The following is a 27,983-nucleotide window of genomic DNA, read 5'->3' on the forward strand; positions in this document are numbered from 1 at the left end:
GTGGAGCCACTGGCCACGGCCAGCAGCAGCTCGAGGCTCTGAGGACACACGGTTCAGGCTGCCGGCACCATCCGCAGCCCGCAGCGCAGCTCACCGCCTGCCGGTCCTGCCAGCACCCCGCTGAGGCTGTCCTGGTGTCCAAAGGGCTGAAAGCCTGAGGGACGAGGTTTCTGCTTGGGCTGTGAGATGCAGTCCCTTGCAAGGATGTTGTCCCTAAGTAACGGTTAATAACTGCTCCTTCCAGGGGATGCTCTTTCTCTGGAGTATAAACGTTTTATTCTGAATAAATATAAAGGGCATGGATGAGAACAAAAATATCTGTTTTTTTCACTGTAATTCATCTCCACTTGACACCTCCCTCTGGTGCAGCAAGGCTGTTGCCACTTTATGAACTATCCAACACTGATTGTACGTAGATTGTGCAATTAAATGTCATTTTATTTATTTATACCTTACACCCACCTCCCCTACCCACCCCCCTTAAAAAAAATACTCAAAGTTACTCAAGGGCATGGTGTTTGCCACCAGCCTTCCCTGCTGCATCTCATAGGGATACAGCTGCCCCATCAGCCTTGCACAAAGCGCTCCCGGCCACTACCACCCTGCCACTCCAAATGTGTGCATAAATTCAGGGTTTCAGCTAATAAAATGTGACATTGCTTTCTTGTCTTCAAGGGGCTACACTGATTTCTACTAGCTGAGGACTTCGCCTGATGACTGTATCCTTTACTGATAACCTTTACATCTTCCCACTGATAAGTTAACCAGAGCAGTATTTGTCAGAAGCACATTTTACAGCATGCTTTTTGAGGTGTGAATTGTGTCTGTGGAGATGTCCACCTCAAGAAAACAAGGGCAGGCTCTCAGCCTTGCACGTGTTTCAGGCTGTGACAGAGCAGAGCTGGCATCAAGGAGCTGGTTTCACTGCTCTGCAATATTTTTTCACCATTGGGAAATGGTTCCTGTGGGAGCTCAAGGCAGCTTGGATGAGAGGGGTGTTGATGGGGCATGTGATGTGGCTCTGTCCACAGGCATGGCTGGATAGTGTTGGAAACGTAATATTGGGAAATACTTTGTAAAGCTTGAGCTGAGGAGGATGAAGTGCTGGGGGGTGGGGGTGGGGGGGTGGGCTGTGATTCAGCCAGCCAGGGACAAAATCCCCTCGGGCTCCCAGCTTTGGGGAATTGTCCCAGCTGGTATTTCGTGCATCAAGGGCAGGGGATGTTTGCCATGTGCTGTTCGTAGTGTGGCAGCGTGGAGAGGGCTGGGCCTGAGCCTCATGAGCTCAGGACCCAGCAACTGAGTCTGCTCTGAGAATGCCTCTCTGGAGCGGAGGATCAGTTCTGAGCCTCTACCTTGTCTGAGTGCTCTGTTTCAATGTTGTGTTTTTCTGTTTGTTTGTTCGTTTTCTTGCCTTTTGGTCTATTTCTGCTCAGTAGAGAACACACTTTCTCTAACTGAGGTTGCAGCATTGCCACACTCCATGCTCAGCCACCCAGGGATAGCCATAATAAAATAAAATAAAATAAAATAAAAGTCACCCAGAAAAATAAAATAAGCAGGCTTTTTTTATTATTATTTTGTTGTTGTTGTTAGCCACAGTTGAGGCTTTTCTGTTCACTTTTTCTACTCTTTGCCCATGACTGCGAGGCTGGACGCTGGCTTTCATTTCAGAACTATCATTAAGTTGCTCGTTTGTGTCACCTGAGCTGGTGCCTATGGGTCACAGTGGCTCTTGCACTCCCAGCCCTCCCAGTGCATCTTTTTTTTTGCAAAATCCTACTCTGCTGACTTAGGCATTGGGTTGCAGTGGCTCTGCTTGACATGATGCAAACTCAGTGTTGCCACTGGTGCTTTGCTCATGCAAATAATTACAGCAACAAGCACATCTTCTGTGCTGCAGCATCTGGGCAGGAGAGGTGGAAGATAGCCCTTGGCAAGTTTTTGGGGGCAGATTTTGCTGCAGTGCTTGATGGGTGCTGTAAGAGGGCTGGTGTGTGGGACATGGGGTTGGCACAGCAATTTGCGCTACTGACAGTAGAGTTTAGTCCAGGTGTTAGATGCTGTCGCTGCATTTCTGCCAAGAATATCCTCTGCGGTTTATTTGAGGGCTGAAGGATGCAAATGAGCTCTTGCTTTAGTTTGTTTATTTGTTTAGAGCCATGGTCTGTCTTTTCTGGCTTCTAATTTGGACTCATCTGAGCAGCCTCATTTGTTTAGCAGGCCCATCTGTACCAAGACTCCAAAAAAATCCTTTTTCTAGCACATTTTTCCTAGTCACTGAGATCACCCAGTGGAGCTCTCAGCTTCTGCATGCTCAGTGGCTGAGCAAGTGCCAGCAGGGGAAGGCACTGGCTGCAGTGCCTTCTGCACTCTGTCTTCTGCACACCCTGGCACCTGATGTCAGCGGTGATTTGTAGGACACACAGAAAAATCCTATGAAAGCCCAGAGGCCCTGTGGCACGCAGTCCCCCCCAGCAGCTATCTGGTGAGAGGATAGGGGAGGGCAGTAGGAATAGGAACATCACTAAGACACCTCGTTAGTCACAGGCAAACACAGCACTCCCCAAAGCATCCTGTCTCAACCATGCCGTGTCCTTGTGCCCCTCTGGCCTTGTCCTCTGGAATCACCAAGCTGTGACATTCACAGGTGCCATCCTGAAGCCTTTCCCGTCACTGATGTACTAGTGATAGCATCAGGGAGGGTTTACCTTGTGAATTTGAGTAATGGTGAGGTTTAACTCTATGTCTCTGTAGGAAAGAGCTCCTTCTCTGCACAACCTCGAAGTGTCACGTTTCATTTCAAGAAAAAAAATCCCTGCATTAGGTTGGGGGAGAGGGAAGAAGGCCACAGTTTTTTGTTTTCTTAATAGTTTGTCTGTATGCTTGATGAAAATGGCTGTGTCATTAGAAACCACAGGTTCCCCACTGTTGACATTTCCATTAATGAAGAAATCATTTCTATTTGCAGGTCAAGAGCTGTGGTTTGCAACCAGTTACGCTAATGAAGACTGTGGCATGCCCAGCCTCATCTGGCTTTACACCAGCACCTGTGGAGAATTTGACCCACGCCACTGAGTGCTTTGCCCAATTAAATGGTGTGGCAGTGGGACTAGTGCTTCCCCGTTACCTCCTGGCAGAAAGGCTGCAGATTGCAGCTGGATTTCTCGCAGCACCTGAGCACCTGGTGCATCCCGAGCCACGCAGCTGGGCAGGCTGGCTTAGTGGCCAGCAGCTGGCAGGGAGCAGCTCTCCCTGTCCAGGACTAGATCCTCAGTGTGCCACCAAAAGAATAACCTCTGGGGTAGGCTGAACCAAGGAAATAATGAAGTGATGCTGCCAAGTCTGCTTTTGAAGGGCTTCCCCTGGGCTTTGTGGCCAGGAGGTGGCTGCGGCAGCCTTCTTGCTCACTCAGTGTCTGGCTCGCTCTGGCAGCTGTGTGTACCTGCCATGGCACTGGTGTGGAGATGGGACATGGGGACCCTCTCCTGCTGCTCATGCCACCAGTGCAGCAGAGCACTTTGCCTGCAGCATGCCTTTGTGCTGGCCATGCCATTCCTCTACAGGTGAGCTCTGTAGGTGGTTTCCTGTAAACCATCCTGTGTGTGTTGGTGGCACAGGGAGACCTCCATCTGAGCTCCAGCTAGGAATGAAAGTCAGCCTCATCCCAGTGATTTTAAAAGTTCATTTTAGTATGTTGAGGACTGTTAAACCTCTTATTTCTGCTTTCTTCCTCAGAGGTGAAGCAGAGCAAGCTGGAGCAGGTCCAGGAGCCTTCAGACCTCCCCTCGCAGGCAGCCCTGGTGCAACATTTCCCCAAACTGCCCAGGTGTCTATATGTGAAGCAAACCACAGCCTGGGAATTTGGATCTTAAATATTGTCATGGCTGTGAAACACTGGCTGTGGGGTGTCCTGAAGGGGAGTGTGTGTGCCAGGGTGTGGATGGGTAAGTGGCAGCATCTGGCATCCTACATCAGTGATGTCTTATCTGATCATCATCCCAGCAGCGCTCTGATGCTGAGACCTGTCAGACCCTGGCTCATCCTAATGTCCCCACGGCCCCTGAGGCACTGTGTTTCCTTGGCAGAAGCAGAGTAAAGCCTTGACCGTGCTGATAATTTCTTCTTCTGGTGAGTAATTTGGGGCAGATCCCTGGCCCCTTATGGGAAAATTTCTTCACACCACAGGGCTGTCACTGGCTTGGGGGTGGGAAGGCTGGGAGAAAACTGTGGGGAGGAAACAGCTTTCTCTGTTATATCAGAGAATATAATTATGCAGCTTCCACCTCCATTTCTTAATGCAAAGGAGAAATGTGCAGTTATGTGATCACAGTTTGCTGCAGTGAATTATTTAGTCAGTCTGTCCTGGAGCATGTTGTTGAGGCTAATGTTGCTTGTACTAATGTAGGAAATCATTAAAGATCAATAAAGAAATCATTAGCAGTGTGACGCCCTTACCGAACCGCCTGAGCTACAGATATACCACTTAATCCGGCCATAAAAACAGCACCATGAGCTCATTTTAATGGGTGTCAGCAAGATTGATTGGCTGAGGGCAAAGGTTATAACAGCAATTTGGAAGCAGGACCGCTAATGCACTTGTAGCTCTTCGGTACACTTTAATGCAAGTTAAACAGAAAATGCCCTAGAAACCACATAGAGTCCTTTTGTGCAGATGGTTTAAAAGACTTTCAATGTAATGCAAGATTTAGGAATAGAAATAGCACAATAACACAGATGGATTTTACTTAGTTAAAGCAAAACAAGCCATAATGCCACGTGTTCGTTCAATAGAGATGACTCCAAGCAGCCTCTAGCGGGTCTGCCAGCCGCAGGGGATGCTGAGCACTCCCTCAGTGGGGCTGGGACTCAGAGCTGCTGGGGCTGGGCTCAGCCCCTGCTCCAGTCCTTGCTTTCTTGGCAGCATTAGGGTTTTGCTTGGTTTGCCTGGTGCTTCGGAGGGACGTCTTTGGGCTTTTAGCTCTGATTGCCTTAAAGGCATTTGATTTTCTGCAAGCACTGGGAGCACCCAGGAGGTGCCCTGATTCTTTGGTGTGCTTTCACAGCTTTTGCCTTTTCCCAGATAAGAATTAGCCTGTGAGGTGACCATAGGTGGAGGGTGATTTCCTACCAGTGCCTCAGTTTCCTCATCTGAGAAATGTGAGGCTGTTGAGCTGTGTCACCAGCGGGTCATTATAGCCCTTTATTGCACTGGGGAAACAGAGCTCCAGGCCTGATGCAAGGAGATGTTTTCTGGGCAGGGCTGTCTCTTGAGCTAAATGCATGGCTACTTGATTCTGAAGAAACACTGAAGACTCAGAAAAAGTGGTATTTACATATCAAGGCCACATCTTCCTACAATCCTGATGAAGGGCATTGGATTAAGTAGACAAATCCCAATACTGGAGAAGGGAAATTGTGGTGGTACCAGAAGCACACTAAAGCAATTAGTGGGCAGTGGTGCTGGGCTCCACTGTTAAATTCTGTGGTCACTCGCATTTAATGAAACCCCATCCCAGCAAAGACACATCTGCTGTGACCTCCTCATACTTCATGCTGGCCACAGGAACACCACAGTGGTATCAAGAGTGATTTGAGGCATTAAGGAAAATTACTTATCACAAGACAGCATGCTAATGAAAAAACACAACCCAACTGACCAAACTTAGTGAGTCTGAAATAATGGGAGTGTGGTTTTTCTTTCCTCGCTCATCAGGTTTAAATTATTGGCGTTGGATATAGGGATGAAGCCATCTGTTAATTATTCTTTTCATTAGAGTTTTCCTCCTTCAGGGTGAGTGGCTGCTTTGGGAGATTCTGTGTTGGTCTGTGCTGTACACGGATAAGTCAAGGGGGCTGTGATATTCCTAGGGATAAGGCTGTGGGTGATATTCCTGCTACAGTTGATCTCAGCTGTATCAAAACCTCATTTCTGGGGCCAAATTTCACAGCAGAAATTTCACCTGAAACCTTCCCAGTGAGAATCCCATCATTTCCCTTGCTCAGGTTAGCCATCTTCCACCCAAAGTCAATGGGACAGCAGAATGTGGCACACGTAAAAATCCCCCTGGCAGCAGCGTGAGGAAGAGCACAGCCCCTGCTTTCAGACGTGTCGCAGAGCCCCGCTGCCCGGTACCGACACGAGCTGTGGCTGCACTGCCTCCACCTGCAGGCGCTGCGACGCTTGCAGCACGCATCCATTGCAGGACACTTCTCCAGTCCCATCTGCCTGTGCAGTGACTGCTGCCGCTGCTTACTGCACCATATTTCGAAGCATAGAACGCTTAATTATAAATGGCATAACAATCCATCGCTAATGAAGTACAGAGCCCTCAGATAAAGCGGATGCAGCTTGCATTAGCTGCTGGTCGCTCACAACGACTTAATAAAACACTCGTTATCTGCTACCAGACGGGAGAAAGGTTAGATCCCCGTTTAATAAGTAATTCCTAATGAAAAGTTTGGGGCTGGTAATCAAGGAAATGCACCAGTTGTGGTTTGAAGTGTTTATGAGATAGGGGTTTTCTTGGTGAATTATTCCTAAGGTGTTTGTGCTGCAGTGGCTGCAGCCACCCGTGTGAGCCCATTGCACGGGGCCTGGGGCCCGCTCTCTGCCTGGGGAGGCTGCTTATGTTTGCTGAGGGGGAAATCCTGCTTGCAGGGAGGCTTGCATCACCCTGACTGGGGCTGGTCCTGAGAGAGCAGGAGGAGTCTGCGGACAGCCCTGGCTGTGTCCTGGCAGTTTGTGCCCAGGAACTGCTTCACTTGGACTCAGAAAGCAGTGAGTTTGTTCTCACTGCAGTGGCAGGGCTGGCCCTGCCACGGCCCAGGGGACTGGCAGCAGAGGTGGCCCCCAGTGCCCACCCTGACCCCTGCCAGCTCTGGCAGTGCAGCACTGTGAGCAGAGTGCCCAGGCTTGGTGTGCCTCTCAGTTTGTTTGTAAACCATCAAAAACTCTCATTTCTGCTTTGGTTTTGTTTGCTTGTTTTGTAGTAGTGTCTTTTTTTTTTTTTTCTTTTTCCAGGACAGTGCTGATTTGGGTTTTGTTCCTTTCTCTCTGCCTGCAGGGCAGCCCAGCACGCTGGACCTGTGGTCTTGGAGCAGCGCAGTGGGTTGGGGTTCCCCTCCCCATGGCCGCCACCCCCACCAGGCTGTCGCTGCCTGTGGCACCTTCACAGCCCTGCTACGTGCTGGGGAAGAGAGGAGCAAAGTGCTGAGAGATGGTAATTCAGCATAAATCCTCACTAGAAAGAAAGAAAAATCCCAGGTGGGGTTTGCAGTGCTGGCTTTTCTTCAAGCCCCAGGGAGCTGCAGGTGGCGGGGAGCACTGGAAGTCACATCTCCTTCCCCTCCTGCTGCCCCCTCACAGCCACCCCGGCACAGCGGGAGCTGCAAACCGCCCTGGGGCCACCGGCCACAAGCGACTTCCCCAGCGCAGCACAGACTTCTGCTTGGGGAGTGCAGCCGTGGCTGGAGTGCGTGAGCTGCTGCGCCACAGCCCCCCCAGCGCCGGAAGCTGCTGCGTGTTGTGTCTGCTGCATCGCTGAGAAAAGGCGATTTCATGACTTCATGCAGTGGCTCTGTCTGCTGGGGGGGGGAAATATGTCCTCCTCCGCTTCCTCCTGGCTGCGAGTGATGGCAGGCGATGGTGAGGGGGGCGCCTGCAGTGAGGAGGCCCAGCCCCGGGGTCCTGTGTGCAGCCTGGGCCTGTCCTGGGGATGCTCCCTGTCCTGCAGCACCCTCTCTGCCCCCCTCACCATGGCCCCAGTGGTTTGGGGGCAGAAATGGTGAAAAGCCATCCCCGAGCCAGCGCCTGGTTCCTCAACACCAGTGTCACCCCGGAGAGATGCCTCCGGCGAGGGCTGGGACTCCCTGCAGCCCTCCTCATTGCAGCAGCTGCATTTACAGCCAGAGGGGCTGGGACGCCTTTCAGGGTCAGCCTGGCTCTCGCCGGGGAGCAGACGCAGCGGGTGCGAGCCTGAGTCCCAGCCGGCCCCTGCACAGCAGTTATCTGGGTCACAGATAAGGTGACTTCTGGCCCGTGTCTCTGTGTCACCACAGGGTTCCTGCTAAGTTCAAAAGTGTCTGCGGGCAGCGCAGACTGCTGGGTTTCAAATCCTTTCGAGCCGTGCAGAGGCCAAGCCACGGTCCCTGTGCTTGCATGGTGCCTGGTCCCTGAACCTCTTTGACAGTGTCCCCCAAAGTCCCGCTGCAGCACCCCTGAAGTGCCACCGGTTTTGCTCGTCTGTCCCTGCCAAGGGGACAGTGCAAGCAAAGCGCAGAGTGCTTGCAGTGAAGGGTTTGGATTTCTCTCTAACTTGGAGAGACATCCTGAGGGGAAGTAGAATCAGTACGATAAGGTTTTACTTTCTAAATTAAAACGTGAGAAAAATTTGAGCCTGAAATGAAGCATTTCCTCCCAAACCAAATGCAGACCTTGTTTTATTTTTTCCACCTCTCTGATCCACTTTGTTGGGTTTGGACTGTTGATATTTTCTTCTGCAGCTCTCAATAACGCCCAGGAACATTTTTCCTGGAAGAGGACAATCCATTCTTCTGGGAGTGCCTCTGCTCATGGCCAGACCCACACCCTGCATGTTAGCAATGTGACCAGCCTTGGTCAAGGGACATCCCTGTGTGCTGCTACAGAAATGCCTCCCTGCGTGTGCAGGAGAGGTTTCTTCAGTGTTGGAAACTTTTCCACCCTTCATTTCTAGCCGTAGAAGCATTTGGGGTGGATTCTTGAACCTGGAGCAAGAATCTGGTGCCTGTTTGCTGCCTCTGCCCTGGCTCGGTGCTGGAGTCACCCACTGCTCGTTGCCCGCTGCCGAGAGCTGTCGGCAGCACGAAGCCGTCTGTGCCCTGTTCCCCAGACTGCTGGCGCATCTCAAACATGAATGAAATGTGGTTTTGTGATTTTTATTCTTTTTCCTCCCAGGTTGAGTCACCTGCAGAGGCCATTTTAAAATGATTCAGAACAAATTACAAGAATTCAGAACTTCAATCTCAGAGCAGTTTCGTTTCACGAGGAGACCTGACGCCTGCGGGGAGGTGCAACCCCCCCGAGCCGTGTCTGCTCTCCCTGCGCACGTCAGCAGCGCTTGCTGAAGCCTCTGTGACCCCACCATTGCCTTGGTGCTGACATTTCCCGTGGGGAGAGCTGCCTCCTGGTTCTCAGTATTTCTCCTTTGTGGTCAAAGTCACCCCCTGGTCCCACTCTCAGGATCTGGAGCCGAGGGAGTTCGGAGAACCTCACATTGCACACATGATGATATTGAGAGACCCAGAAATATGTATTTTTCACATGGAAAAGTGCCACTTCAAAAGCATAAGCTACTCCAGGTTAGGGCAACCTCCGGTTTATAAACCTGCTAAATGCTGCTACCCCACAATGAACAGGGAATGTGTGCTGGGCTGTGCCTCAGTTTCCCTCATTGCTAGGACAACTGCAGAAGAGGTGTACAACTTCAGGACAGAGAGAAAGGCCTTTTGAAGTGCCCACCAGCCTCGGACCCGCTCGGTGCCCTGCAGCATCAGGGACAGAGCTGGGCTTCTCTGGGGACACCTGGGTCCCTCCTCCTGAGGAGCTGACCCAGGGCCAGGCTTCCAGGGCCCCTCCCAGGGGACAGGGTCAGGGCTGCTCAACCTCTACAGACACCTGCGGGCCCTGGAGCTGTCCAGGGCCCCTTCGAGGTTCCCCTTCAGGCCAGAATTGCCCTCAGTGCCACTCCCACCCTCCCCACCCCCCAACACAATTTTAGATAAGAAATTGTGTCTTTTGTTTATTCATTTTTCTTTGCTGGAGGCAGGGGACTGTTTTCTTGTTGGAAGGGAAAGGAGAAAGGAGAAAAGAAAAAAAACAAAAAACACCATAAAACTCTTTGGAGCTTCGTCCTCTTAAAAGATCTAACCTTGATCTTCTGCGCAGGAGGTAATTGGGCTCTGGGTCCTCCGAGGCAGAGGCACTCACTGCCACTGCTGGGGTTGTGTTTTTTTAAAATTATTATTATTATTTTATTTTTTGTTGTTCTTTTGGTCACCCCCCTGCTTGCTGTGCCTGTGACTCACCCGGCACAGTGATGACACCAGTCCCTCAGTTTAGAGAAACCGCACGTCTGAAGAAGTTTCCCACGGCCCGCTCTTTAAATAGGCCCCGAAAGCTGTGGATTGACCACGCCACCGCTTGCGCTCCGCTTCCCCGGCCGCCTTCCCTTCCCTTCCCTTCCATTCCCTTCCCTTCCCTTCCCTTCCCTTCCCTTCCCTTCTCACTTCCCTTCCCTCTTCCCTTCCCTTCTTTTCCCTTCCCTTCCCTTCTCTTCCCTTCCCCTCTCACTTCCCTTCCCTCTTCCCTTCCCTTCCCTTCCCTTCCCTTCCCTTCCCTTCCCTTCCCTTCCCTTCCCCGCCTGCAGCCGCCCCGCGCCGGGGCCGCTCCGGGCGCGGGCGGTGCTCGAGGCGGGGGCGCGCCGGGGCCCCCCCGGGCTCGCTGCAGGAGAGGCGAGAAGCGCGGGGCCGTTCCGAGAAGCCCGTGCGGGGGGCGCCGGGGGCGCGGGGCTCCCGCAAAGCGGCTCGCGGCAGGGGAACGCGAGGCCGAGGTTGGGGCGCACGGGCCCCCTCCTGCCGGCGAGCCTGCTCCCTGCCGCCCTTCTCGCAGGGCCGCCTGGGCACAAAAGGTAAATCTCAAGCCTGTGCCCGGGGGGCATCGGCGCCCCCAGCGCGTCCCCGAAGGGCCCCGGCCCCTCGCAGGGCACCGGTGTGGTGCTGAGGGGCCTCGGGCAGGGCTGCGCACGCTGAGAAGTGGCCGTGAGCCCTCCGGTATCGCAGCGCTGGGCCGGGCTCTGGTGTCCTGCCGGGACAGGGGCGGCCCCGGGAAGGGCTGATGGGCCCCAGGGGGGTATCGTCTGTGCTCAGCCTCTGGGGTGTCACAGCTTACATGGTGTCCCGGGGAAAGGAAAGGGAAGGGAAAGGGAAGGGGAAGGGAAGGGGAAGGAAGAAAGAAACCTTCCTCATGCTGGCTGCAGTGAGATGCCAACAGTAATATTAATCATAATTTAAGCCACAGATGACTTGACTTATATTTACAGAAGGTGAAATTTGGTAGACTGTGGCCAAGTGCCCCCATCCTGCTGCAAACAGGTCTCTGCTTTCAGCGTCACCGTGTCCTGGCCGCTCCTCAGCAGGGATGCTCCTCGCACTGGGCACATCCCTGCAAGCTGGCAGGAGCCAGCCAAAATTCCACTGGCTTGGCATCCCCCAGCTGACAAGACCTAGGTCCCGACTGTTTTATTTGCAGCTGGAGGATGCTCCTCAAGTTTGAGTCACCTCTTGCATGTGTTGGTGAATCTCCATTGCTGTCAGCAGGCTTACTGCTACTTTATATCAGGGCGAGTGGCGGGGATTTGACTATTGCTTTCCTCAGTGCCAAGCGAAGGAGTCCGCAGAAGCCCACGGTCAAACAGCTCTTGCTGCACCCAGGTGCCACACAGGAGGGGTGTGTGCTCAGCACTGGGATGTGGCACAGCTGGCGGTGGGGTTGCCTGTCCTGGGCAGCAGCAGCTTTCCACCTGCTCTGAAATGTCAGCCTGCACGCCACATGGGGCCAGCTGGGGCAAACTTTGCCAACGTGTTCTGGGCATGTTCCTGCTTTCCTGCAAAGTGTGATGAAAGGCTCAGACTGCCCAAGCTGCATCTCTCTGCACTCACACTGGAGGCCCTGGGGCTCCCCAGGATAGGTGGAGTTGGGTCCTGTGGCTCTACAAATTCAGAGCAGTGGGGGGGGCAGGCTGGGGGGAGATGGGCCAGGCTGGCATCGCTCCCTGCTCCCGTTACCAGCCCTTCTTCCCTTGGAGCTACACATCTCCCAGACATCGGGCTCAGACTTTTGGCCCTTCCTCTTTTCCACCCTCTTCTGTGTCAGTGGAGGATTAAGTGCAGATTTGCTACAGATGTGATCAAGAGAAACATCTGATGGGGGAGGGTGGGAGGGAGGACAAGAAAAGAAAAAAAGCAAGAAACAGAGGCAATGATGTTATTTTGTTTAGGAAAAGGAGTGTTGTATGAATGGGAAAAAAACACTATGGTTTGAATCCTTTTAATTTTATCCCTGCTCTTTAAGCCATTAGCCCTTTTGGTTTGAATCTATTCTCTCTGGAGGAAAGCAAGTAACTTGGTAGTAGTCCTAATAAAGATTTTGTCTTTAAGGGTGCTTTGGGGTTGGAAGTTGATCATCCACCAGGTGGGTGCAGGCAGCTGGGCTGGGCTGCTGAGCAGCATTCGGCTGCAGGGGGGAGTCCCTGAAGCTGGATGTTCTGCGTGTTTTCAGCTTCACGTGCACAGTTGTAACAGACCTGAAAAGCAAATCATGGGGTTAACAGACTCTCATTTATCAGACTATAACAAGGGAGGTTATCCCTGGGATGTGGCTTATGCGTAAAAGCTCTGGGTAAGTCAAAAGAGGCTAATTGCTGATGCGTTACACGCTGACTTCAGCAGCCAGTGTTCATCCATCCCAGCCACAACTGGAGTCACCTCCCTGCGCTTCCCACTTTGCGTGCTCCAGAGTTATCAAAGTAGGATGAAGTCCTGCTTTGAAACACTTCTTGGTCTGAGGTAATGTGAAAATCTAATTCTGGTGGTTGGGAAACTTCCTGGGCACACAAGAAAACAGATTTGGTCACTGTAAATAAAGGGCAGTTCTTGCAGCGTGTTGGCTCTGCATCCTGCAAGGAGATGCTTGGAAAATGCTCTGACAGCGGGAATGTGGAGAAACTCAACGGGCCCATCCAAGACAGGAGGGAGAAGAAAGAGAAATGTTTTGTCTTTAAATGCTCTGTGGTTGGGGAAAAAAAATAGCATTTCACAGAAGTGCAATGAGTGACTATGTTGGGAGTGATACTGAGCAGCTGTGGGGCCACCTCTCACCTGCCCCCCAGAGAGCTGTCCCTGGGAGCATAGGTTTGAGGGAAGGAGGCAAGGGTGCTTCTGTGACAGGAATTGATTGCAGAGGGTCTGAGAGGCAGCTTCAGACTTGAACTACACACCCAGCAAGCACCTGTGGGGTCCCACAGAGTCTGCTGCTTTTTAGGGTGGAAAAAAATCATTTTCAGCTTCTGTCTTTGTTTTGTGTCTATCGCATGTGCACAGCAGTGGCTGTGTTTCTGCTCCAGGTGAGTACCTGAGGCCCAGCGTTGGGCCGTGCTGTTGAGATGGGCTCTGCTGGGGGCACAACGCTGCCCTGGGGCTGGGGTCGCTTCCACTGCCACTAACAGGGCTGTAGCGTGGCCTGGAGGTGTGAATGAATTTTATGTGACTCTTTTTTAAATGACTTGAGCTATAGCTAATTTTTTTTTAACTTAACAAAAATAACTTTTGTTCTTAGTTTAAAAACAGAGGTGAAACTTTCTACTTAAAAGTGAAAGAAATTGGGAGGGAGGTTTTGTATGTGGGGTGAAAAAAAACAAACTACAACCCATGCATTTTTCTAAATGAACTATTTTCAGCTAAAAGTTTTTAATGAGAGAAAAGATTTGTATCTCATTTATGGAAATGCTTTCACAGGGAAATGCTCTATAAATGCCAGGTAATAACTCCCACTAGAACACTTACAAATTTTGTTCAAATTCAAAATTATACGTATATATGTACCATAAGTAGGGTCCTGGTGTCTCCCCCAGATCTCTTTTCGACAATTCTGTAACAATGTTGATGTGAGTATTTTACTACTACTTGTGACTGTACAACATCAAAGAACTTCTGAGCACATCTTTGCCTTTTGATTTGGTAGTGGATTTTGAGGGTACAACAGGATGAACACTGTGTGTGCTTGGGGGTCCCATCTCTGCTGTATCCTTGATGCACTTCAGGGTGTTCAGGGGCTGCGATTCCCACCTGCTCCCTGCAGCTGTGAAGCCTGGGCTAATTACCCGTGCATTTTGCACAGGGCTGCCTGTCTCAAGGCAGTGCAGGAGGGTTAGTGCCACAGGCAGGTGGGTGCGCAGCCCCCTCGGAGGGCACCTTCACCTAATGGCTCCACTGAGCTTCTCCCTGCGTGATGATGTGTCAGGTCTTGGCTTGTTCCCTTCCTCCTTTCTTCCCTTCTTCCTCCTTTTTTTTTCCTTTTTTTTTCCTTTTTTTTTCCTTTTTTTTTCCTTTTTTTTCCTTTTTTTTCCTTTTTTTTCCTTTTTTTCCTTTTTTTTCCTTTTTTTTTCCTTTTTTTTTTTTCCTTTTTTTTTTCCTTTTTTTTTTTTCAAGGTGGAAAACATCTTTGAATCCACCTCTGCCCACAGGCTGTGGGATTAATACTTATTTTTCTAACTGCTTCAGAAGTTGCCTGGTAACAAACTGCAGCCCACACTTGCTCTCCTGTGCTGCCTGCTCACAAGTGCAGGGCAGCAGCAGCTGGCTGCGAAACACAACCCGCCACGTCCTTCGGGGCACTAGGGTTCTTCATAGGGTGAGACTGGGAGGCTGACCCTCCTGGTGGCCTTGCCTTCATTCAAGCCCCAAATGCACGTGGGAGGAGCAGAATGGAGATGCAGAGGGATCACTGCTCTTCCTCTTCCTCCCAGGCGCTGCGTCAGCTGGCCAGCCTTGCCCTATGGCTTTGTATTTTGGTAAGCAGCTGTTTTTATCAAAAAGGCACTGGGGCTGGATCAATAACGAGCTGCCCTTTCCACCAGTGTTTGCAGACTTATACGATGCCAAATCCCAAGCGGAGCCTTTTTACCACTGGTTGAAGTGTCTGGATCCATACGACACGCGTGAGCCTTTGAACCCGACAGCTCCCCATGTCTCCTGCTCTACATCTGAAGCACGAGATGGTCACGCAGCTGCTTCGCTGCGAGCAAAGCCATGCTCTCCCTGGGTGTGCTGGGTGTGTGGGTGTTGGGTGTGTGCGTGCGCGCAGCACCTTTGGGCTCATTTTATCCCTAATTTAGACCTCGTGAGTCCCACCATATTGGTGCAAACAGGGCATGTGGTGTGCCTGCGTATCAGCAAGCACAGTGGGTCACAGACCTTGGGACTTCTCCCATGGTCCTGGCCTCCTCCATGCTGGGGAACTTGGATTTACTCCTGGTCTGATCATTGCTGAAGGGAGATTTAAGTGAGAACCCACCAGCAACTGTCTTGGTTTCCTTGGCTTCTGCAGAAAACTTCTTGGCTAATGTATGCTCTGAGACCACAGACCAGACACAAAAATTCATGTTGTTTGCCATAAATTGTTATTTGTTTTTGCATCACTGTTTGTGAGAGCAGCGGTTAAAAAGGAAGGGTGATTTTTGTATGTTCCCATTGGCATTTCAGAATGGGTAGATTTCTGAAAAATCAAAAAGGAAAGGGAGCACCCGCAGCTCCAGGGCCTGGGTGCTTTCCTTTGCCCCCGTCAGATGCACAGGGAAAAGAAGGCAGCAGAGATGGGAGCGATCGCGTGGCCAGCCTCTGCTCCACAGGCAGCAGGGATCGTTCCCCTAGCGCCAGGTTTATAATGCCAGTATTGTGCCACTCGGCCACGGGCGCGTGGCAGCACACTTCTGTGTGCAGGAGTCTGGGCAGCGAGCACGGGTGTGCGCAGAGCGCCCTGGTGCCAGCAAGGCAGTGCCGGGGTGAAGGCTGCACACAGCCTCAGCTTGTTTCCTGGGCCTGATAGGTTTTATGGAGGCAATCACATGCCTCGTTTCCCAGGGCTTTAGCCAGAGCCAGCACAGGCTGGGTGAAGCAATGAGGTGCTGGGGCCGGGATGTGCTGTCAGCGTTGGTGGCTCAGGCGAGTGAGTCCTGCCTTGGGTGGGCACAGCTGTCAGCCCAGGGGGCTGGAGGGGGCCACGAGCTGCGCCGTGGTTTCAGGACATCGGGGTGAGGTGCTAACAGGTAGTTTGGCTAAAATACGGCATGCCAAAATGATGTGGCACATTGCAGATGTGCAGAGCTTTGCACTGTTAAGGACATGTATTTATTTGCTTTCAGCCATCTTCCCAAATTAATATATGTTTTAATCTCCACTGTCCTGTCTCACTTTCCCACATATACCATCAAACTACCATCCCACCTCCCTTCCTTGCAAATAATGACTCTGTTTGGGAAACACCATGTGTACTGCAGTGGCTTTCCCCACGGACCAAACTGGCAGGTGCTAACACCCTGAGTTCTTGCTTTTCTCTGGTACCTGGATGCTGGCGCTCAGGCTGCACACGTGTGTACAGCAGGTGCTGGACCCTCTGCCCTGCACCTTGGGAGTGGAGTGTGGCTATGACGTTCCCAGAGGCCAGCGTTCATGGCGCGGGGCGCGGTGGGCAGCTGCAGACAGGCGCGGTTTTAGCTGCACCAAAGAGGAAGTCATTGAGCTGTAAAGCCCCTCTTTCAAGCGAGCACACAAAAGTGTGTGCACTTACAACAACCCGTTTGCAGCAGTGAATGTCAGTTATTTCTGAGTAGCAGCATTTTGCTGAGGGTAAAAGCACTGGGTTTGCTAAACCAGAAATGCCTGGCTATTTCTGAGGCTTGCAGCAGTGATGGCAGTGGCTCTGGTTGTTGTACCCACACTTTGTTTGGGAAGGTGAAACTGCAGCTGGGCTTGCTTGATGGCTGGGGCCGTGTTTGCAGGGAGGGCAATAAAGGCTCAGTGGCTATCTGTGGTAACATGGCTAACAACAACAAAAAAAAAAAGGACACGTTTTTGTAAACAGATTTAGTAGGGCAAAATTTAATGTGGGTTTTGTCCTAAAATTGCTCTGGAGCCTCTTAGGCCTTTGGGGAGGAATTTTGGATTTCCAGGAGTACTGGCAAACAAGCAGAGTAAGTCATTTGGGATGTTCATTACCCTCACGTGGATGCAAATAAACGTGTGTAATGAAGTGTGATGCCTGAGCTGGTTGTTAATCTTCTCGATGCATGCTGTGAGCACTGTGTAGGTGCCATGTATAGATAACACAAGGAATACCCATCAATTTGTAGACCACATAAGAAACCCTTACATCTGAAGGAGCAAATTGGAGTATTTAGATTTAAAGCCACACTTGTGGAAAAAAGTGCTGATTCAGAAGGGCTGAAGGAGAAATTTTATGATAGAAGCTGATTTTGTGGATTGCATGAGGACAATGGCCAAGGCCACAAGCCCTAGCTGTGCCGAAGGGGCTTGGTACCATGTCTGTGGGGTTGGTACAGCCATGATTTAGGGAACATGAGGCGGTGGGAGGGTGACCAAGAGGAGAAGCCCCATCCAGAGCCTCCTCCAGCTGAAGGATGTTCACTCAGCATGTAGCTCAGCTCAGCTGATTCAGAGCTCCAATCTGGCACCTTATAGTGGGGAGGGGGCAGATACCTTAAAAGCACTTTTCCCTCCTCTTCAGTGTGATTCTTCCCCCTTGATGCTAGTGGGTACCTAAGCCAGATGGGAGGTGAAACTCCCACACATTTCTCTGTATGGAAGGAGATGCAAAATCATAAAAAAAAAAAAAAAAAAAAAAAAAAAGCCTGAAAAATCTGAATATCACCCAAGTGGACATGCATGTGAATGCAAGAGCCTTGTGATGCTGAGTTAGGCGGGGTGGTGAGCAGGGTGCTGTCCACCTGGAGTCACCCTGCTCCCCTCTGGGCTGTGGTGGGGACTGGGGGCTGCATCCCCCTGCTGCTGGGCATCTGGAGGGAGCAACGCCGCTGCTCCAGTGGAAACAGCTCATTGCCCATAACTCACATCCTAGGGCTGAAGCTGTGGTCACACGTGGGCCATCTGGCAATGAGAGACAAGGCGAAGCTGTTTGATAGCACAGACTTTTTAGCACAGGCTCTTTGCGGTGCTAGGGCTTGCATCGGGTGTTTTCCAGGCTGGGCTGCTTTCCTTTTGTACTGATATTTGCACAACATCTGCCACCTCCAGAAGTCTGAAAACAGTTTTTCCCACTCTCTGCATAAAAGTAGAAAACAAGCTGGTTTTCAGTTGCAGCAAATATAAGCAGCTCTTTTTTTTCCCCCAGCCTGTAATAATGCTGCAGGAATCTGTAATGCCTTGGATGATAGCATCTTGATACATCTGATTGTCAACATCCATCGGATGAAAAACTCAACTGAGACCGACAGCAGCAAGTGGCAAGAGGAGATGAGTGCCAAGCTCTATAAATACCTTGAAATCGTACTCGCATGCCCTGATGCTCAGCCAGACCCGTTGCCTTCTTTTTGTCCTCCTGCTCCTCCTCCTCACTGGCCTTCCCCACCTTTCCCAGGAGTGATGGTGGTGGGTCCCTCCTCTGCAGAAAGCAATGTTCCTTCTACTGCATGTGCTTCATATTTCTACTTAATACTAATTCACATAAAATCTCAGGGAAGAACCACCCATCTACACATATGGAAACAGTCTCAGCATGCAGTACCAATAATCTGTAAGGGCTGGAATTCAGAAAGTCATGTACAGCTAAAAATTAGGATACAGACAAGTGGTGAATGTGGGAGAAAAGGCAGTTAAAAGGAAAAAAACACTGAATGTAAATGGGTTATTATTTCAATCACCCAATTAGAAATCTACAGACTCTTTTCTCCATTTCTTCTAAGGCAACAGTATAATTAATTAAAGAAAAATGTCTCTGTGCTCCTCTGCTCTGCTCCCGTCTGTCACTCACCAGCGAGTCCAGGTGAGTTGCACAGGCCTCCTATGAACCAACAAATACAAACAATAAAATTATTGAGAAAAAAAAGTCGAAGCCGCAGAGATATCGCCAGGCCCGTTGACGCCACGGATCAGGTGACGCCGCTCTCCCACCCAGCGGATGCCGAGCTGGCGGCTCTGCTGAGCCGACCACAGAACCACGAGCGAGCCAGAGGCTACCTGCGTCGCCGGCGGGGTTTTCCTCTTCCTCCCCCTTGCTGCTGCCTCTCCCATCCCTCCACCTCCTCCTGCCTGCCTCCAGCTCCTCAAGGGGAGCTGAGCGTCAGGACGAGGGGATGGCTTCCAACAGCATCTTCGACTCCTTCACCACCTACTCCTCTTCTTTCCTGCGCGGTGAGTACAGACTGGGCTGCTTCGTTCCACGGTGGCAGGAAATGTTGTTGGGTTTTGTATTTATTTAGTTATTTTGCAAAGAAACAAACCAGCAGCAGGCTGTGATACAGCTTTGCTGGCACATCTCTTCTCACTGCTCCTCGCCAGGGTTTTCTATTGGGTCTGCAATGCTTTGATCCATTGCTGTCCTCATCTAGGACTGGTGTGTTATTTCCTCCCATTAGTTCTTTTCCTTTTTCCCATGTGTTTGTGTTGCCAGCCATGCTGGGAAGGGTCAGTGTGGATGTTGCAGAGGGTCAGGACTGACTTGTGCTGGGACTTGATATTTTTTCTACTGTCCATGTTGTTACCTGGGCATTGGGTGTTGTGGGCTGGATGCTGTGCAGGTACAGCAGGAGGTAACCTGCAGGGGGAGTAAAAATCTGCAGAAGTGTAAAGAAATTACTTCTAGGGAGAAACTGGTTTGCAGGTGGAAAAGGGCTTGTGGGAAGGTTAGAGCTGCATTCAAGCTTAGACTTTTGTATGTTTACTTCTATATAAAACTCCAAATGTGAAAACACACAGCAACTGTACATAGCGCTTTACCAAATATGCAATTTGCTTGGGAAATGGATTTATTCAACCTGTTCTTACTGCCATGGCCTCTCTGCAACCCCTGGGACATGGTGGCCTCATACCTCAGTCTGCCTCAGGACAGGCACGTTGCCCACTTGCCTGCTTCTCTCTGGGTTTCTCCTCCGAGGGGTCCCAGCTCCCAGCCAGCAGCGCCTGCTCCCAGGTGCGGCACTGGGAGGAGCAGATTTGCAAACTGCCATTGCCTGTCACTTTTTCAGGCCATTGGTGCTGTTTCTACTGCACGTTTTATGACATGAAGTGCATGTGTGTGAGCACAGAGACACCCTGAAGGATTTACGTTGCAAAGGGATCTTTCTTCAAGAAGGGGGATAGGGCCTGTAATTCCTGCCGGCTGCGGTGTGCTGGTCCCTGTCTCTTCATTGCACACTGGTGGCTGCAATGCGTTCAAAATGCTTCTCACAAGAACAAAAGTACTTTGTGGGTAAGCTGCTTGAGATGAGCCAGGTGTTTTGGCCTGTCCTTGTTTCTGCAGGCTGCAAGCGGGTGCAGCTCTAAGGCATACGATGAGACCTTTTTGGGAAGAAGCTTGGTGCTTGCTAACGAGTTGGGCAGAGCTCTGCAAACTGCTGCCTTCTCCCTTCCTGGTTTTGCAGCTGCAGTTAGGGAGCGTAAGCCGAAGCTTGAGCTGATCACAGCTGTAGGGACTCAGGTTCTGAGCGATGGCTCAGCATGTTGGGCTGAACCCAAATGGATTAGGGCAGGGTGATCCTAAATTGAGCCCTACTTCAGGGGCAAAATAGAGCCAGCTGCAATTCTGTGGGGCTGTCCAGCTGCATGACCAGAAATGCATTAGCCATAGACCATTTTTTTGCCTATTTCTGAGAATGCAAAATGTTACGTGTACTTTTGAGGCAGATTGATGGTGTCAACCCTCATTGCCGTACCTGGGGGCTTTGAGTTTTCTTCTGAGCAGAGGACATTGGACAGGGAGCAGGAGAAGCCAGAGCTGGTTTGGGATATGGGGGTGTGAAGTCGGGCTGGCTCCCCTGACCGCAGCATGGGTGCACCGTGCCAGAGGGCAGGGAGAACAGGCAAAATATGCATGGTTGTCGTAATGCCCTCTGCTCAGGGATGGTGGCAGTACAAATGTGTCTTTTGTACTCCATGGAGCTAATTAAAGGCAGTCCCATGGCAAGGAAATAAGAGAAGTTTATAAAAAACATTTGCGTGGTTCTTTTTAATCTATACTTCAGCCTCCACAAGGCAGATGAAGAAATGCCGGAGTTTAACTGGGTTTGCTCATTTAAAAATAAAAAGAGAGTGAGAAACAGAAATATCACGTCTTGTATGCAATTTCCATACAAATAGGAACTCATAAAAGCAATAAACATCTTTGTTTCAGACATAACTTTTATTAAATGGGGGAGAATTAAATGATTACTCCAAGGATGGAATATGGCCAAATGGTGAAACATTTGTTTAGTATTAGGACAAAAAATCCATGTTTTCTTTACGGAGCTCAGTGTGTCTTCTGCACAGCTTTGCGCACAGCTAGATTTGGGTGAGTACAGCAAAACATTCATGAATGTTCATTTAAATTTTTCATGGCTTTTTTGGATTCAACTGTATTCATTTTTTTTTCTTTTTTTTTTTTTTTTTCTGGGCATATCCATGAAAAGGGATGTTTGTTTGCACAAACATTTAAGGAATGAAATGAAAAATCCCAAAGGTATTCGCTAGTTAGTCTGGAAACTCTTTTTTTAATAGAAAAAGTATTTTTTCATCTCTCCAATGGGGTAGCTGAAGAAGTGCCACGTGGTAGAGCTGCACCAATTGCCAGTCAAAGGAGTGCAGAGGAACTGCTCATATTCACATCTGAGTAAAAGATATGGTAGGGCCTCAAATAAATTTGCCTTGAGTAAATATGAATAAATTTGCCTTGAGGCTTTTTGGATATAAACCCCATGATTTGTAGGGAAGAGAGCAGCTCCGTGGGGCAAAGAACTGTTGGCAACGTGGTTCAGCTGATGTTCCTCGCGCCCAAAGCAGGCACAGCTCCTTATGATGCTGTTGGTAAAAATTTACGATTTTTGCTCAGCAGACCAGCTCCTGGTTCTGGCCATGAGCTCCTGGGACCTCATGAGCCACCATCCTGGTGGCAGCAGGTTGCCGCAAAGTCGTCAGGCCACTTGAGTCACATTAGCCCGTTGTTAGTGATGGCTATCAGAACAGGAAGGCTCAGCGATGACCTCTGCTTTCTTAACAGCTGCCACTGTTGCTTCAGTAGAAAACTGCTCCGTTCGCGGAAATCTCTGGCAATGGCAGGGCTGTGACATCATGGCGGGGCCACGTTGGGTGGCTGGGGCTGCCAGTGCTTGGCTGCGGGTCATGGGGGGCTTGGTGGTGGGGTGAGCCCTGCTAAGGCCTGCTGGCAGCGGTGTGGGTGAGTGTTGTCTCGTCTCCACAGCTCGGAGCGCCGATGCTTTGTGTTTTCCCTTTGCCTTTGTAAATCTAAGAGCACGAGGGAACAGCTCCTGAACCGGTACTGTCCGTCTGTGCTCCCCAATGAAAACAACAAAACTGCACTATATTGTTTTTGCGTCTTTCTCCATCATGTTGGTGTCCTTGTGGGCAGCTGCCCTCTCCTTGCCTTGCTGGTGGCTTAACCGGATTTCTGAAATCCCACTGAGAAAATCATCCACCCCAAAGGGAAAGAAATGAGCCACATTCCCACGGGGCACCCGCCCCATCCCCGAAGTGCAGCGGCTCACATGGACAAGTTAACTTCTGTCCCCAGGTGTGGCCAGCAGGAGCTCTGCCCGCTCTCCTGCTGCTGGGGGAGGGGGAGGAAACCCTGCGGCCGCGGGGGCCTCAGTGTCGGAGGTGCTGCTGGTTGCCTTTGGCTTCTGAAACTGGGTGAGGATGACAGCCCCCGTGCAGTCAGAGGCTATTATTTCTTCTCTGGCAGGTCGATGCCGCCTGCACGTTTCCAGCAGCCCCAGGGAGCCCACGAGTGCAGGTTAGTCAGAGGTTTCACCATGACTGGCTGCAGCCGCTGCGATCTGGGCTGCGGCCATGCCAGCACTGGTGTGTCATGGGGCAGGAGAAGCGCCCTGGTGCCCAGCTGCAGTGGCCATGCCCTCGGGGTGCCTTTCCCTGTGCCCCCAGGCCCCGTACAGCCCCTTACCATGCTCTCCCTCCATCCCTCTCCAGCTCTCGCCAAGCACAGCAGGTCCGCTGCTCCTTCCAGAACCACTTTTCTTCTCGTCTGTTTGTCATGGACCACACACGTTTTTATAAAATGACCGGCTCGCCTCGTGCTTGGGAGAGGCAATGTCCCCGGCTCTCCCCAGGCAGAGGTTTCTTTTTCCAACCTTCCCATAACGCACCACTTCAGGATTTCCACTCAGCAAACTGCCTTTTAATGGCTTTCTGTGTTTCTTCCTAACCACAGAAAACTGTAACCCTGACAATGTTTCCAGCAGTTTTTCCTTGTCCTGCCTCACCACGCTGAGGGCAATGCGTCTGGCCGAGGCTGGCATGAGCAGGCACCACACATCCCCACGCACGGGTAGCGGCAGCACTGAGCTTTGCAGCTGAGTTTGCCTAAATGCAGGTGCTTTGTCTCATCCTGTAGCACTCAAGGAGATTTTTTCTTGTTTCAAACACGAGAGCAAATGCAGCTCTCCCCAGCACGATGGCAGCGTGTTGCACTGGAGGTCTGCAGCAACCAGGCGCTGGGGTGGGAGGCAGGAGCACAGGGGCCGTGCCTGCCTGTGGCTGGGCACCGAGCGCTGCCGTGTCCGCAAGTGGGAGAAGCAAGGCAAAAAACCTGGATGCTGGGGGGGGAGGGACGCTATGCAGGCCAGCCCACAGGCACGTGTTTTGGTGTTAGGCTAATTTATAATGGGTGAAATTGGTGGGTCTTAGCACTATGCTTTAGCTTAGAGTGCTGAGGAAAGCTGGTGATGATTTTGGACAGAGCTGGTGATGTAGGGTGCACTGGGGCAGTGTCAGTGCAATGCTAGCCATCTAGGCAGGGATGCTTGCACACCCACGAGCACTGCACACCTGTGAGCTCTCCAATGATCACAACTCGGCTGGAGCCTGCTCTCACCCAGCGCCTACCTACGCCTGCACAAAGCCTGGCTCAGGGCCCCCAGCTCCCTGTGGGTGCAGGTTGGGGGAGCCCGAGTGCTGCACTGCGCTGCCCCGGCCCCTGCACGCACACGCTCACGCACGTGCCAGGGGCCTGGTGTGCTGCGGCACGTGGCCGCATGGTCTGCTTTGCCTCCATTCGTCCTTCCTTCGTTGGGATGGCTTGTGTGCGTGGAGTTTGACGGCTCCTGATCGACTGTCAGTGGCTTTGCCTTTTCCAAGGGCACCCTGCTGACTCGTGGCATGTCTTTTTTTTTTTTTTTTTAAATATATTTGTGTGTGTGTGTTTTGGGGGGGATGACAGTGAATATAAATCCATTGTCTCTCATCACCTTGTTATGATCTAATAGGGGTAGAGAGACAGTGGCGCTTCCCTTTGCTAAGCACTTTAATTCATGATGATTTCTTAGACTTGATCTGCTCTGATATGTCGTCAGTGTTTGTGGTCCACTGTTTTGGCCGTGTACAGTTTGGGAAACAAAGAATGAGCTGTGTGCTTGCAGGCTCAGATCCACACATGGTTGGCATTAGGAGCAAGAATGTGACTTCCCATCTGAAGCAACGAGCCTGAGCCACGGACCACACCATAAATATTCCCCAAACAAGGCTGATCAACAGAAGGGAGAACATTCAAAAACCTGCCAGTACGTCCTCAGCGCCTGCCTGATGGGATGTCCCCCAGCAGCGTCGGGGTGGTGGCAAGGAGGGTGTGGGGCTCAGCCCCAAGGATTCACGTTTCCTTGTCCTCCCGTTTCGTGGGGCATTCACACCCCATTTTTTCTCATGGGTACGTCCAGGGTGGGAAGAAATGTCATTGCTGGGTCGTTAGCTGCAACCTGCTGAAAATGGACTCTCCTGCACTGAGCTGCCATGCAAGCAGACCAGGGTCCAGAAGGCCGAGCTGTGCCCTCGTGGTTTCCTGAAGCACCCGACCCGCCCGCTGCAGTGCCCTGGCCGTCCTGGCACATAGTGCTTCTCAGAGGGGCGCTTTCATTTTCTTTGGCCTTGGTGCTTTATCCCTGACATGCTGGGGATGGAGCAGGCGCAGCGGCTTGGGCTGAATCAGCACTCCAGACCCTTTCATCCTGGAGTCCCAGCAGCCTGTGCACAGAAGTCCCTTTGAAGCCTGGCCACCAGTTCACGCAGGGTTTCTTGGTGTGCTTTTCTCTTTTTAGAGCTCACCCCAGTTTCACACATTTCCTGTCCTGTGCAGAAAGCAACGACCAGTACTGAGAGCAAATGGAGCAGGGCGAGTGCTGCTGTGCAATGCCTTCCTATGGAAATCATGCTGCATACTAGAGCAAATGCGCTTTCAAGGAAGACCTGGTTGGCTCTAAGAGCTTTAGCTTTAATTCTTGTCCCAAAAGAACACTATCCTTGCCCTGACAGCAGCACCCTGCAGTAGTGGTGTATGGTGGGAAGGAAAAAGGAGCAAAACCCAGCTGTAAATGTGGTAACTCCCCTCCACCCCCAAATTATACACAGGGAAACATATATACATATATATGTTTGCTGCAGCACAGGGAAGCATCACAGACACTTCAGGCTTTTGGGCTGCAAATGCAAACTGTCCTCTGACCTGCAGCCTCCATATTCATCCTGACCATGCCTACTCCATCCCTGGCTCCTGTGATCGCCCAGACCCAGCTTGTTAATTGCTCTGATTTACCTGTGTGAGAGCAGTGGGCAGGACGCAGCACCAGTGCACCGGGTGCTCTACAGACCCTGGTGATGCTGCAGTGCACTGACAGTCTAAATCAACACCAAAGCTGGCTGTGACCATGGCCTGCAGCAGGACTGAGACCTACGTGTGGGTCCCCAGGGTGCTAGGCACAGCCTTCGAGCACAGCATCCTCCTCCTGCTTGGCTCTTCCCTTTCTAAAAATTCTTTTCTTTTTTCTTTTTCTTTTTCTTTTTCTTTTTCTTTTTCTTTTTCTTTTTCTTTTTCTTTTTCTTTTTCTTTTTCTTTCAAGAAAGTGGGACAGTCAATGCGTCTGCAATCTGGGGGTATTTTCCATAACATAAACATATTAAAAAGAAAAAGAAAAGGGAAAATAAAAAGAAACAATGTTTTTCCATTCCCACTGGAAGAAGCAAGTGCCTTTGGAACATGAGGAACGTATTACTCAAGCTATTGTAAAATAAAATATAAAAACAACCAAAATAGGAGAAGGCAGAGTTGAGTTTTTGTTGTTGTTGTTGTGTTGTTGTTTTTTCAAAGAAAAAGAAGGCTTGAGTTGGGAAGGGAGACACTGAAAACATGCTTTTTTCAACAGTCTCTGTTATGCAGGAGGGCCCTGTAGAAGGCCTGACCTTTGCCTCTGGGACAGCCATATCCAGATCAAGAGGGACATGAAATGCTGGAAAAAGAGGGTCCAGGGTCTGTGCTTCCATTTGGGGAGGTGAAGGCTGGGAAGGGACCTCCTGGCACTGCGTTATCGCCCCAGGGAGAAGCAGCCCAGGAGGGATTTGTGTCCCCGAGGTGCCGACAGCTTTGTAGCGGCACCACGGGGCAGCAGGCATGTGGCCGTGGGGTAAGCGCTCGTGACCACTGGCCTCAGCCTGGCACCCACTGCGCCTGCTCAGGCCTCCACCCGTGCCTCGCGCCACGCTGGGGCTGGGGCTCGTCGCTGCCAGCGGCCACACAGCCCGGAGCTGGGGGACACTGCATGCCGGGGGCTGCCCAGGAAACAGCCACACTGCGGGAGCGGGGCCGGTTCTGCCCCTAATGTTGGGACTGGGGGGTCTGGGGCTGCTTTTTGTCGGTCACTGTGTTTGTCTGCTATATTGGGATGCGATTTCACAACTCAGCATGGTTTTTGTTAAAATAACTTCTAAAAAATCAAAACAAAATGGTAGGAATGATGTTAGCAGCACAGCCCTGGACGAAAGTCTGCTCTGGCTTCTCGCACCCTCTGTGCCTCCTGGTCCCTGGCCAGGGCTCGGTCTGGGACGGGGACAGGCAGACAGGCTCAGGGTGTTGCAGACTTGCTGCAGGGCTGTGGGGAGTGCGCTGGTGCCCATGGGGGCCGTGCGGGCAAGTCGGTCCCGTACAGATACACCAAGTCGTGGCTGGGCTGTGCTAGAGGCTTCCCGGCGGGCTCTGGGAGCGGCCCTGGTCTCTCCGCACAGAGTCAACAGCATGAGTGTTAGTCTGCTGAATGGGCGTTGGTTAAATGGTGCTTGGTTTGTGGTTTGCAACTGCAGAGGTTCATGCACCAATGATAACTTTGTAATGAAGGGGAGTTCTGGGGATAAAAACTTCAGCAAGCAACTGAAGCATTTGCTTTCTGATCTCTGCAGTGAGCACGTGGTTATTGCTGGGAGAGGCATGTTTCCTAAGGAGAAATGCAGCCTATGCACAACTCCCATCCAGCCTGCTGCTGGTAGCATGATTGCTACACGAATGTCCCCAGCAGTAGCTTGATTTCTTTCCTGATAAGGAGCCAAGAAGCAGGGGAGGAAGCCACACTCATTACAAATATTAAAAACTACTGCCAGAGTTGCCTACTTCCATTCCTGTTCAGACACTGTGTGTGTGCCAGTGCCATCTGCCCACTTGTGAACCCATGGCTCTGCTGGAGTTAATGGGACCATTTGAGTGAAATTATTTGCACGTGTCTTGATGTCTGTGGGATCAGCCTGTCTCACCCAGTCACTGATTTCTGCCTTCTGCTGCTGCAGGGAGATACGGGAGATCATTTATTGGTGCAGTGGGGATGTCTCTTGTTCAGCAAAGGCAAGTGCATGAGAATTGCAGATAAATGCTTGAGCTTGGTCTGGAGCAGCAGCTTGGGCTGGGCGCGGGGAGATGCACTGAGGTGCACAAAAAAGCTGCAGAGGCTGTTTTTTCACAGCCTGGCAGACATTAAACACCAGACACGGGCTTTGCTGTTCCCTTTAAACTCGAAGCATATGCATGGAGATAATTTCAGGACAGAGCACAATGCCATGGTTTCAGTGACTTGAAGTCAGGAATAAACTACTTAGTGGGGATTTGAGAAAGGCTGTGCCATTTTCCCTCATTAGGAAAGAGAGAGAAAATGCTGCCCAGAGAATGTAAAGAATAAATCAGATGTTCTGTTCCAAGATTAAGCCTTGTTCTGCAGCTCCTTTGTACCATGGCTGCATTTTACTGGCCACTTTTGTGCCCAATTACATTGAAACCTGTAATTAAACACCTCCTTTTATTAGTCCTGGGTCAGTTTGGAAAATCTCACTGCATGGGCAAGCCCACCATTTTTTCCATAAACTCAGCACAACTG

At 51.1% G+C, this 27,983-nt stretch overlaps 1 protein-coding gene and 1 long non-coding RNA gene across 3 annotated transcripts in view; both read left to right on the forward strand.

The window, feature by feature from the left end:
- Positions 1–2,976: 2,976 nt before the first annotated feature.
- On the forward strand, positions 2,977–9,843 carry LOC121059002. Its single transcript, XR_005814411.1, has 5 exons — positions 2,977–3,566; positions 3,739–3,829; positions 4,009–4,131; positions 7,025–7,223; positions 8,939–9,843. It is a non-coding gene; the product is annotated as an uncharacterized LOC121059002 (long non-coding RNA).
- Positions 9,844–18,749: 8,906 nt separating this feature from the next.
- The window catches only part of RUNX3 (RUNX family transcription factor 3), a 59,840-nt gene continuing 50,606 nt past the window's right edge, over positions 18,750–27,983 (forward strand). The window contains exon 1 of one of the 2 annotated variants that reach the window (XM_040534821.1): positions 18,750–18,984. In XM_040534821.1, the coding sequence (XP_040390755.1) occupies positions 18,927–18,984 (58 nt within the window). In that variant the 5' untranslated portion in view covers positions 18,750–18,926. The remainder of the gene's footprint in view (positions 18,985–27,983) is intronic. The other variant, XM_040534820.1, reaches the window with a different exon arrangement.

Source organism: Cygnus olor, chromosome 23 (assembly GCF_009769625.2).
Source record: "Cygnus olor isolate bCygOlo1 chromosome 23, bCygOlo1.pri.v2, whole genome shotgun sequence".
Classification (NCBI taxonomy): Eukaryota; Metazoa; Chordata; class Aves; order Anseriformes; family Anatidae; genus Cygnus; species Cygnus olor.